The sequence below is a fragment of the Pongo pygmaeus genome, chromosome 5 (genome assembly GCF_028885625.2).
Source record: "Pongo pygmaeus isolate AG05252 chromosome 5, NHGRI_mPonPyg2-v2.0_pri, whole genome shotgun sequence".
NCBI classification, from domain to species: domain Eukaryota; kingdom Metazoa; phylum Chordata; class Mammalia; order Primates; family Hominidae; genus Pongo; species Pongo pygmaeus.
This window is the reverse complement of record NC_072378.2, coordinates 78,363,712-78,376,558: the sequence shown is the minus strand read 5'-3', so window position 1 is coordinate 78,376,558 and position 12,847 is coordinate 78,363,712. Positions and strand designations below refer to the sequence as shown.

The 12,847-nt window shown below is 40.0% G+C and overlaps 1 protein-coding gene across 1 annotated transcript in view; it reads right to left on the bottom strand.

Annotated features, from left to right (window-relative positions):
- The window catches only part of IRAK1BP1 (interleukin 1 receptor associated kinase 1 binding protein 1), a 33,674-nt gene extending 21,555 nt beyond the window's left edge, over positions 1 to 12,119 (bottom strand). Inside the window, exon 1 of the mRNA XM_054492196.2 lies at positions 11,482 to 12,119. Within this exon, the coding sequence (XP_054348171.1) occupies positions 11,482 to 11,796 (315 nt within the window). The 5' untranslated portion in view covers positions 11,797 to 12,119. The remainder of the gene's footprint in view (positions 1 to 11,481) is intronic.
- Positions 12,120 to 12,847: the final 728 nt, after the last annotated feature.

Sequence of the window (12,847 nt, the reverse complement as noted above, 5' to 3'; positions counted from 1 at the left end):
GTGATTTATTTTTTTAAAATTTTTATTATTATACTTTAAGTTCTAGGGTACATGTGCACGACATGCAGGTTTGTTACATATGTATACATGTGCCATGTTGGTGTGCTGCACCCATTAACTCGTCATTTACATTAGGTATATCTCCTAATGCTATCCCTCCCCCCTGCCCCCACCCCAAGACAGGCCCTGGTATGTGATGTTCCCCATCCTGTGTCCAAGTGTTCTCATTGTTCAATTCCCACCTTTGAGTGAGAACTCAACCTAATCTTGCTAGGTTGGGGAAGTTCTCCTGGATAATATCCTGAAGAGTGTTTTCCAACTTGGTTCCATTCTCCCCGTCACTTTCAGGTACACCAATCAGACGTAGATTTGGTCTTTTCACATAGTCCCATATTTCTTGGAGGCTTTGTTCGTTTCTTTTTACTTTTTTTTCTCTAAACTTAACTTCTCACTTCATTTCATTCATTTGATCTTCCATCACTGATACCCTTTCTTCCAGTTCATCTAATCGGCTACTGAAGCTTGTGCATGCGTCACGTAGTTCTTGTGCCATGGTTTTCAGCTCCATCAGGTCATTTAAGGTCTTCTCTACGCTGTTTATTCTAGTTAGCCATTCGTCTAATCTTTTTTCAGGGTTTTTAGCTTCTTTCCGTTGGGTTTGAACATCCTCTTTTAGGTCGGAGAAGTTTGTTATTACCGATCGTCTGAAGTCTTCTCTCAACTCGTCAAAGTCATTCTCAGTCCAGCTTTGTTCTGTTGCTGGCGAGGAGCTGCATTCCTTTGGAGGAGAAAAGGCGCTCTGATTTTTAGAATTTTCAGCTTTTCTGCTCTGGTTTCTCCCCATCTTTGTGGTTTGATCTACCTTTGGTCTTTGATGATGGTGACGTACAGATGGGGTTTTGTTTTGGATGTCCTTTCTGTTAGTTTTCATTCTAACAGTCAGGACCCTTAGCTGCAGGTCTGTTTGAGTTTGCTGAAGGTCCACTCCAGACCCTGTTTGCCTGGGTATCAGCAGCGGAGGCTGCAGAACAGCAAATACTGCAGAACAGCAAATGTTGCTGCCTGATCTTTCCTCTGGAAGCTTCGTCTCAGAGGGGCACCTGGCCGTATAAGGTGTCAGTTGGCCCCTACTGGGAGATGCCTCCCAGTTAGGCTATTCGGGGGTCAGGGACCCTCTTGAGCAGGCAGTCTGTCCGTTCTCAGATCTCAAACTCCGTGCTGGGAGAACCACTACTCTCTTCAAGGCCGTCAGACATTAAAGGACATTTAAGTCTGCAGAAGTTTCTGCTGCCTTTTGTTCAGCTATGCCCTGCCCCAAAGGTGGAGTCTACAGTGGCAGGCAGGTCTCCTTGAGCTGTGGCGGGATCCACCCAGTTCGAGCTTCCCGGCCACTTTGTTTGCCTACTCAAGCCTCAGCAATGGCGGAGGCCCCTCCCCCACCCTCGCTGCTGCCTTACAGTTCGATAGCAGACTGCTGTGCTAGCAGCAAGCGAGGCTCCGTGGGTGTGGGACCCTCTGAGCCAGGTGTGGGATATAATCTCCTGGTGTGCCGTTTGCTAAGACCGCTGGAAAAGCACAGTATTAGGGTGGGAGTGACCCGATTTTCCAGGTGCCGTCTGTCACGGGTTCCCTTGGCTAGGAAACGGAATTCCCTGACCCCTTGCACTTCCCGGCTGAGGCGATGCCTCGCCCTGCTTCGGCTCACGCTCCATAGGCTGCACCCACTGTCCTCCACCCACTGTCTGACAAGCCCCAGTGAGATGAACCCGGTACCTCAGTTGGAAATGCAGAAATCACCCGTCTTCTGCATCGCTCACGCTGGGAGCTGTAGACTGGAACTGTTCCTATTTGGCCATCTTGGAACCTATGCCAGCCCAGTGTTTTTTAAAGGGAAGTGTGTGCAGTCTGAAAACAACCCATACAAGAAGACAGTTATCTTGCTTCTCTATATAGTAAAATATCTGATACATTTTGAAATTCTAAATAATATTACAGGGAATGGAGAAATAAAAATTGCCTGTTGACAATCAGATGGAGGATGTCTAAGCAGAACATAAACAATGTTTCCAGAGGACATAGAATCTAAGGTAAGTTTTTAACAGAGCCAAAGTTTCTAACAGAAATGAACAGACCTGCAACCACAAAAACTAATTAACATTCTTTTTCTGCTTGATTACTGTGCCTTTACCAAAGGCACACCTAGCCTAACTGTAATCCTCTGGGTTTCCTATGAAAAAATTAATAAAATAGCCAATCACCAAACTGTCCCTGCCTGCTTCATTGATCCTTTCCTGGAACTACTCAGCACAAGGCCAAAACCTTTAAGAGGCTCCTCCTGAATACCTGTTTCTGAAACACTCCTAAGGTCCTTTGGGATGCATTTATTCTTTGTTGCATCATGCTAAATAGACCTAACTTTGTTTCACTATAGATACATTTCTGATAGTCTGGCTGGTGGGTTCCAACACAGAGTATGAGATTTTTTGTTTATCTATAGGGCAGTGGTTCTCCACCAGATGATTTTGCCCTAGAGGACATCTGTCAATGCCTGGAAACATTTGTTATTGTCACAGCTGGGGAAGAGGAATACACTACTAAGTGGATACACAAGATGATCAAGTGTCCCTGTGAAACTCAAACTGAGGAGGTTCCTCAGACATGGGCCTGTCAGTTTTAAAACTTGAACAGTTTCAGGTTAAGGAGGACATGCTGGTCACCCCATGGGTAGGGGCCAGGAATGCTGTTAAATATCCTACAATGCATGGACAACCCCCAACAACAACGAATTATCCAATCCATAATGTTAATACTGCCAAGATTGAGAAAGCCTGCTATAAGGGGCACAAAACTGAAAAATATGAAATATATTAGCCTACTCTGCTAAGTTTTCTTGATTAAGCTACTGTTTATTTCTAGATACGAAAGGCGGAGTTTTAAGACAAGATGGTCAAGACAGGAATAACTACTTAAGTAATATGGGTGTTAGTCCATTTTCACGCTGCTATAAAGATACTACCTGAGTTTGGGTAATTTATAAACAAATGAGGTTTGACTCACACTTCCACATGGCTGGGGAGGCCTCAGGAAACTTACAATCATGACAGAAGGCAAAGGGGAAGCAAGGCACGTCTTACATGTTGGCAGGAGAGAGAGAGAGAGTGATAAAGTGTCACACTTTAAAGCATCAGCTCTCATGAGAACTCCCTCACTCTTACAAGGACAGCACAGAGGAAACTGCCCCCATAGTTTAATTACCTCCCATCAGATCCCTCCCTCGACACATAGGGATAACAATTCTAGATGAAATTTGGGTAGGGACACAGAGCCAAATCATATCAATAGGGAAGAACAAATCATGATGATAACTATCTCAATAGCCATAAAAATTATTTTCATAGGAATAAAATTTTAAAAAGTAAACAAGAAGAAAACCATAGAACTTTAAAAAGTCTTTTAAAATCTTCTGGGAAAACATCCCATCTATTCAATATATATATTTTTATTTATTTATTTTAGATTCAGAAGGTACATGTGCATGTTTGTTACATGGGTACGCTGCGTGATGCTGAGGTGTGGGGTACAACTGATCCCGTTGCCCAAGTAGGGAACAGAGTACCTGGTTACTTTTTCAACCACTTCTGTGCTCCCTCCCTACTTTTGGAATTCCCAGTGTTTATTGTTCTTATCTTTGTGTCCATGTGTACCCAATGTTTACTTCTCACTTATAAGTGAGAACATGTGGTTTTCTGTTTCTGCACTGGGGCAGGATAATGGCTTCAAGCCTTATCCATATTGCTGCAAAGTACATGATTTTGTTCCTTTTCACGGCTACATAGTAGTTCATTGTGTATAAGTATCACATTTTCTTTATCTAATCCATTGTTGATGGGCACCTGGGTTGATTCCATGTATTTGCTATTGTGAATAGTGCTGCAATAAACATACAAGTGAATGTGTCTTTTTTGTAGAACAATTTATTTACCTTTGGGTATATGCCCAGCAAAGAGATTGCCAGGTCAAATGGTAATTTTATTTCTAGTTCTTTGAGAAATCTCCAAACTGCTTTTCACAGTGGCAGAACTAATTTACATTTCCACCAAGAGTATAAGCACTCCTCTTTCTCTACAATCTTGCCAATATCTGTTATTTTTTGACTTTTTAATAAAAGCCATTCTTACTAGTGTGAGATGGTATTTCACTGTGGTTTTGATTTGCATCTCTCCAATGATTGGTGATGCTGAGCACTTTTCCATGTGTTTGCTGGCTGCTTGTATGGCTTCTTTTGAGAAGTGTCTACTCATTTCCTTTGCCCACTTTTTCAGGAGATTGTTTTTTTTCTGATGATTTATTCCTTATAGGATTCTGGACATTAGACCTTTGTCAGATGCATAGTTTGCAAATATTTTCTCCCATTCTATAGTGTTTCTGTTTACTCTGTTGATAGTTTCATTTGCTGTGCAGAAGCTCTTTAGTTTAATTAAGTCCCATTTGTCTATTTTTCATTTTGTTGCATTTGCTTTTAAGGTCTTCATCATAAATTCTTTGCCTAGGTCAATGTCTAGAAGAGTATTTCCTAGAAAACCAAAAAACTTTACAGAAAAACAAAGCATTTAAATAAATGGACTGGGACACAACAGTGTAAAATCAGCTGTTATCCTGAAATTAATTTGTAAACTCAATGCAAAATATAAATAGAAATTTTTTGTATAGAAATTTTCCATCCTCTGGAATTTCTGACTATAATTTCATGTTGTCACTTAAAATGTCCCTCTGTTCCTTGCAGATAGGGAATTTTTTTCAGAAGAGTAATGAGGGGAGAACTTGCCCTACAAATGTTTTATGAAGATAATAATTTAAACAGGATAGTACTGGCACAGGACCGTATCAAGGATCAAATGAACTAATTAATTCTGTAACTAACTCAAGAACATCTGAAGATTACAAATAGCAATAACCAGTAACATTTCAAAGCAGTAGGTAAAACAAGGAATACAGAATCTTCATGTCATACACTCTTCCCCTACTCCCTCTGAGCAGTAACTATGTGATTCAGGCTAAGCCGTAATAGGTTTAAACTATTTAGGATGATCACATCTGATTTGCTACAGGATTAGGTTAAAAGATGGACAGAAATCCAAATCTAAGCTAATTGGTCTGGCATTTCTCTGGCCACAAAAATAAGTTTAGGTTGTCTATTTAGAGTGAACTGTAGGATTTTTAAAAATAAATGTGGTTGCAGGAAACAAAGACTATTGTTTTTCTTTTTAAGCTATGGTATAAGATGTAAGGCTTGGGAATGTTGCAGCCATTTTAGTATCATGCAGGAAGATGAAGGTAAAGCCAAGAGAACTACATCAAAGTATGTAGAGCCTTCACAATGAAAGCCCATATTACAACTTGACTTTCAATTATGTAAAGCAAGGTTCTTGCATGTGTAGTAAGGGAAAGACAGACTTCAGTAAATGGTGTCAGTACAGCTACTTACCTATTTAAGAGAAAACAAAACTCTTATCCTTATACCAAAGTAAATTACAAGCACAGTACACATATCTAATGTACTACAAAGGTTCCTTAAGAGACCAGGAAATATTAGTTAATAGTTCTATAAGGCTAGGTGTGGTGGCTCATGCCTGGCATTCCAGTGCTTCAGGAGGGCAAGGTGAGAGGATTGCTTGAGGCCAGGAGTTTGAGACCAGCCTGGACAACATAGTAAGACCCTGTCTCTACAAAAAATAAAAAATTAGCTGGGCATGGAGGTGCGTGCCTGTAGTCCTAGCTATTTGGGAGGCTGAGGTGGGAGGATAGCTTGAGCCCTGGAGTTTTAGGCCGCAGTGAACAATGATAGTATCACCCTACTCCATACTGGGCAACAGAATGAGACCCTGTGTTTAAAAAAAAAAGTTATATAGCTTTACGTTTGAGAAGAACCCAATACACCCAATAAACATTATATACAAAGGTAGAAAAAATACAGAAAAAAATTAATGAATTTGGCTAAACAAAACTTTAAGATTTTGAATGTTCAATACTATAAACTAAGTTATACAGCAAATCAAAAACTGAGAAAATTTTTTGCAATATATGACAGGTTATTTACAATCTTTTTTTTTTTTTTTTTTTGAGACAGAGTTTCACTCTGTTGCCTAGGCTGGAGTGCAGTGGCGTGATCTCAGCTCACTGCCACCTCTGCCTCCTGGGCTCAAGCGATTCTCCTGCCTCAGCCTCTGGAGTAGCTGAGACACAGGCACCCACCACCATGCCTGGCTAATTTTTATATTTTTAGTAGAAACAGGGATTCACCATGTTAGCTAGGCTGGCCTTGAACTCCTGACCTCAAGTAATCTGCCTGCCTCAGCCTCTCAAAGTGCTGGGATTACAGGCATGAGCCATCGTGCCCGGCCAGGTTATTTATAATCTTAATTTTTAAGGTTCTTATCAATTTAATAAGGTAAAGACAATAGAAAAATGGGCAAAATATTGTGAACTAGAAATTTATATTTAAAAAGTTTAAGTTCAAATGATAAAAAAGAAACAGCAGTATCATTTTTTGGACTGCTAAGTTGGCAAAATTACAGAAGAAAATAATGCCTACTGTGCCAAGTGAAGATGTAAACGTATATTTTTAGGGTACAATTTTTCATAAGCCTTCAAATATACATAATCCAGGAATTAATGTCCAAAGAACATTACCAGTTGAGGATCCCTAATCCGAAAATCCAAAATGCTCCAAAATCTTAAACTTTTTGAGTGCCAACATGACACTCAAAGGAAACTGGAGCATTTTGAATTTTGGATTTCCGATTACAAATATTCCACTGGTACATATAAAATATAAATATTCCCAAATCCACAACTTCCGAAATCCAAAACATTTCTGGTAAAGCATTTTGGATGGGATGCTTAACCTGTAATTAAGGACAGGTATAAATATGTAGCTTATAAGGACATTCATGTTGTGACCATTTTTAATAATGAAAAACTCTAGCCAATGCCTATGTTCAATTTGTTGCCACTACTTCTTATCTTAATTTGGGTGCCCCTAGAAACATATCCTAAGACAAAGATTTGCATACAGTTAATTTTGAAGGTGATCCCAAAAAACACCATTAACAGAGTGGGAGGCAAGACAGATAAGGAAAGAAAGGCACTAAAGGATGTGTTGTCAAGCAAATTACCGCTGTGGTCAACTCAAATTTAATCCTGCAGAGAAACTCTAGGAACCAGGGTGGAACACATACCTCAGAATTATCCGACCCCAAGGGGTGAAGATGCCGGGGTCTCTTTCCATTCATTTCCCTCAGTCATTCTAGTTCTACATTAGCCTTCAGATGAAGGCTGCTGGGGCTGGGGGAGAGGACTTTAATTCACTGGCATTACACTCTGGCCCCATTTGCAGAGAGTGGATTCCGGCAGCCAGGGAAAGCTTTCACTTTCAGGCAAAGAATTTACAAATGTTGTTAGATGGACGCTGGGCCTGCATGCACACAAATGTGAAGTGCCAAAGAATATAAGTAGTGGTATCAATAGCATCAGTGACATCTTCCCTACCTAAAACCTCAATTACCCACTGTCAAGACAATAAAGAAGCAACATCCTGTAGTGGTTAAGAGCATGGACCCTAACGTTAAAATTCTGCCACTTCCTGGCTGTGACCGTGTGCAAGCAACCTGCCAATAATCACTCTGGTCCTCGGAGTTCTCATCTATAAACAGCCCTATCCTCATGTCCCAATCACCTCCTAAAAGCCTCCTCCAAATACCATCATACTTGGGAGTAGATTTCAAAATATAAATTTTGGGGGGAAACAAACATTTAGTCCATTGCAAGAACTATATGCCTTGATATATCATGATGTAAGGTAAGTTCTCTTCTGCTGCTCCTGTGGAATACCTCCTACTGGGTGTCATGGTGGCTGACGTCGTCTGTTGTGAAGCAAAAAGGAGAAAAGGGGTCTCTCTTTCGGCTGCACTGTGTTAAAGGACTCTTACAGTAGTTTTGCTCATACTGCAATGGGTTAAAGGGGTTAAACACTCCCTTCAGCATTTACTCCTAGTCCTCTCTTGCACTAGAACTTAGATATGCATCCTGAGTGACAGAAACACTTTTGTGAAGGGAGGACCAGACATTGTGAGGTCATTTTATGCCTATAGTAGGAGAGAGAAGAAAATAAAGGGGAAGCAGAGATATCAGGGTAATTCTTGGGAGCATTCACTATATACCAAATCTACTGGCTCCTTGATCTACTGGCTCCTTGATCTTGGATGCCCAGCTTCCAAGACTGTAAGATATACATTTCTGTTGTTTATAAGCTACCCAGTCTATGGTTTTTCATTACAGCAGACCAAACAAACTAAGTCAATATAAAGTATTGTTTAAAAATGAACAATGGGCCAGGCGCAGTGGCTCACGCCTGTAATCCCAGCACTTTGGGAGGCTGAGGTGGGGGATCAGTTGAGGTCAGGAGTTCGAGACCAGCCTAGCCAACACGGTGAAACCCCATTTCTACTAAAAATACAAAAATTAGCCAGGCGTGGTGGCAGGCACCTGTAATCCCAGCTACCTGGGAGGCTGAGGCAGGAGAATCGCTTCAACCTGGGAGGTGGAGGTTGCAGTGAGCCTAGACCGCCTCCATTGTACTCCAGCCTGGGCGACAAGAGCGAAACTCCATCTCAAAAAAAACCACAAAAACAAAAACAAAAATGAACAATGAAAGGAAAGGCTTAATGTTTGTTGGCTGAATGAGTAAATATTGCTTAGAACTTTAAAATACTTTTCAATGAAAACCACACTAGAAGTAAGGATTATACCTTCACACAAGTTCATAAATCTATGATCTATACCATAGCTGAATAATTTGTTCACTTATTGTTTCATTTTTTTTCTATTATTCATTCACAAGGCATTTTCTGAGTACATATTATGTGAAGTGTATGGACCATAACTCATACAGGCAAAAAAAGAACAAATGGTCTTGGCTCTGGAGAAGTTTAGAATATGGAGGAGAAACAAGTAAATTAAGAATTATGATATAAGATAAGTTTTTATTACAAGTATAGGGAGTGAAGTGTTGTATGGCAGGGATTAGTGTTATATAAGGAAAGGAATGCCAAGAAGGTGAATTTGGGCTGATTCTTTTTTTTTTTTTTTTTTTTGAGACAGTGTCTCACTTCCATAGCTCAGACTTGGGCTAATTCTTAAAGAAAAATACAATAGAGGGGAGGAAGATATGATAGGAAATGAGGATAGTCAGGCTCCATCTTTTTTTTTTTTTTTTTTTTGAGACGTAATTTCACTCTTGTTGCCCAGGCTGGAGTGCAATAGTACGATCTCAGCTGACTGCAACCTCCACCTCCTGGGTTCAAGCAATTCTCCTGCCTCAGCCTCGCAAGTAACTGGGATTACAGGCATGCACCGTCATGCTTGGCTAATTTTGGTATTTTTAGTAGAGACGAGGTTTCACCATGTTGGTCAGGCTGGTCTTGAACTCCTAACCTCAGGTGATCTGCCCTCCTCGGCCTCCCAAAGTGCTGGGATTACAGGCTTGAGCCACCGCGCCCGGCTCAGGCTCCATCTTTTAAGCAAAGGAGTTTGGATTATGAAGAGCCCTTTAAGCAGGGAAGTGATGTTTATAAACCTTGCAGGTCAGAATTCTAAAGTTTAAAACGAATAAGGACTTTGTGAAGACCCATAATTCATCCTGAAAATATAAATGATATTTTGTATTATCTCCTGAACAAATTATCTACCTGCTTTCATCCATTAGCAGAGATAATTGGGAGGTTACTGTCCTTCTTATGTCTTGCCTTGAACACTGAATCTTAATATCATTACTCTAAGTTGGATTTAGTAATTTATTTACTTACTTACTTATTTCAGACAGAGTCTCTGTCACCCAAGCTGGAGTGCAGTGGCGCCATCTCGGCTCACTGAAACCTTTGCCTCCCAGGTTCAAGAGATTCTCCTGCCTCAGTCACCCTAGTAGCTGGGATTACAGGAGTGTGCCACCACGCCCAGATCATTTTTGTATTTTTACTAGAGATGGGGTTTTGCCATGTTGGCCAGGCTGGTCTCGAACTCCTGGCCTCAAATGATCCGCCTGTCTTGGCCTCCCAAAGTGTTGGCATTACAGGTGTGAGCCACCATGCCCAGCCTATGTTGTTTTATATATTAGAGACCTGTGAGCTCCATTTTTATTTTATGTAAATAACTTAAAAACTTGTAACATTATTCAAACGACTACAGCACTAGTAGCAGTTTTTTAAAACTATTTTTCTACATATTAAACCCACTTTACTCACATTATTTATAATTATCTGTATTTTTCTAAACTGTAAAATCATTTGAAGAAATCTTGTCCAAATGACTTTGTAATAACTCGTATGTTTGTACTATAAATGCAATTCAAATATCTTTTCTTGTTAAAAATAAGGACTTGCTTTTTCGGGGTATGGCATTTCTTGCAATAGACTGGAAGTAACAATGCCTGCACTTTTACCAATTCAATGTTATCCTGGATAAGTTACATCTCTGGCCTTTGGGGTCCTACTCTATAAAATGAGAAAACTGAAATCGTTGATCCCTATGATTTCTAATTTTCTTTCATTCTAATTATCGGCAGAATTGGAAGCAACTTACATTCTGGTTTCAGGAATACATGAGTTCAAATATTGCTCTACCTAAAGTTCAGAGCATTGTTTAACCTCTTTAAATTTGGAAAACAGGGATATTCAAACATGCTTAACAGTGCTATTGTGTGGATTAAATGATGGCTTCATTTTTTTTTCTTTCCTTAAGAGTAGGCTTAAGGTAAGATTTGTTTAGTGATGGGTCTCATGGACATCTCCGTTAAGTAAGTAGAAGTATTTCATATATGTGGTATCCACAATACTGGCTTGATTTTTTCTTTTAAGTTAAACCTAAGAAGGCCGAAGAAATTTTGGGGGAATCATTATAAAATGAAAATGGACGCAACTTCTTCCCCACTCCCCAACGTACTGTTTGCGGAACATACTCAAGAGCCATTACATGCAAAGTTTTACATGATCGGAAGGAAGCAGGTCGTGCTCTTCACTTGCCAATTCCATGGTGCGGAATAAAAACAAAACAAAACAAAATATTTAGTGTCCAGCACTCCACTTGGGCAAGTATTTACAACTAACATTTCAAGTTTTAATATTTCATCACTTCAAATTTAAAAACAAAATCACTGAAGCAAATATCGCCAGATAAAAACCTACCCAATTAGCATTCTTTTATTTTTAATTTGCCTGAGGCCAATAATTACCTTCGTCTAGGAGAAGAATGGGTCAAATATTCACTCTGCCAGGTCCTGGCGTCCCGGAGTACCTTTGCGACAAAGGCGTCCTAAACGCTCCAGACCCTCCACATCTCCCTTCCCGCTAGAGGGGCCTGTGGGGCCCGACCATCTGCCAACCCTTTTGTGTCGTCCGGCTCGTATTTCCTCCCCCGCGGAGATCTCACCTGCACGCCCTGCTGCTGGAGGCTCTGCGTGATGTAATCTAGACGGCGACAAACGCTCTTTTTGGCCTCGGCCGCCGCCTCCTTGGTGCTGCTCACCCGCACCACCACCTGCGCCCGGTCCGGGCCCGCAGACACTTCTGAGGTGCCGCTTACGTGCACCTCGCGGGTAGCAGTTTGGGCTTGTGTTGAGGAGAGGTGGTGGCGTAGGCCCGGTAGCGTCTCTCCCCCTGAGACCAGGTTGTTCTCCCGGCTTCGGTCAGCCCAGGGAACCAGTTCCACGAACACCCGGGTCGGAGGGGTCTTTTGCAGAGACATAGCGATGGCAGCTGGGTTTCCATAGTAACTACGGGCCGACGGAGGCTGAAGGGGCCAATGAGCACCAGGGCTTGCCTGTGCGCGCCGCAAAGTATGCCGGGATGGGTGTGGAGGCCGCGGAACTTCTGGCGGGCGCAAGCTATGCCTTGTTGATCTTGCCGCATCTTTTTTACTAGGTGTCGGCTGAGTGAGTAGCTACAGTTTTTAACATGTTTAACTTACGGCCTTCAAAAAATGTTAGCGGACTTTCTCTGTTGCCTCCTCAGTGAGCTCTGCCCTTTCTCGCAACTCCTTGTCCCACCGCGCCTCTGCACTTCAGAGGAAGGAGAAGAGTAGGGAGGCCGAGCGGGGTTTTTAGATTTCTCTGTGATTACTCCCAGCCTTGTCTTTTCTGACTTTACCGGCCCCACTTGGGGTACTGCTTTTTGAGGCTCCCTCCGCCACATTTTTGTGGTTCGTGAGAGGTTTCAGTTGAGGTGAACTTTTTGCCCCTGTGATCTTGGACAGTTTTATGATTCTTCATATCTCAGTTTCATCTTCTCTAAAGCAGTGTTGATAATATTTTTATATTAATATATAATATATTCTAATATATATAATATATTATATATAATATATTCTAATATATATAATATATTATATATAATATATTCTAATATATATAATATATTATATATAATATATTCTAATATATAATATATATAATATATTCTAATATATATTCTAATATATATAATATATAATATATTCTAATATATATAATATATAATATATTCTAATATATATAATATATAATATATTCTAATATATAATATATAATATATTCTAATATATAATATATAATATATTCTAATATATAATATATAATATATTCTAATATATATTATATATAATATATTCTAATATATATTATATATAATATATTCTAATATATATTATATATAATATATTCTAATATATAATATATAATATATTCTAATATATAATATATTCTAATATATATTATATATAATATATTCTAATATATATTATATATAATATATTCTAATAT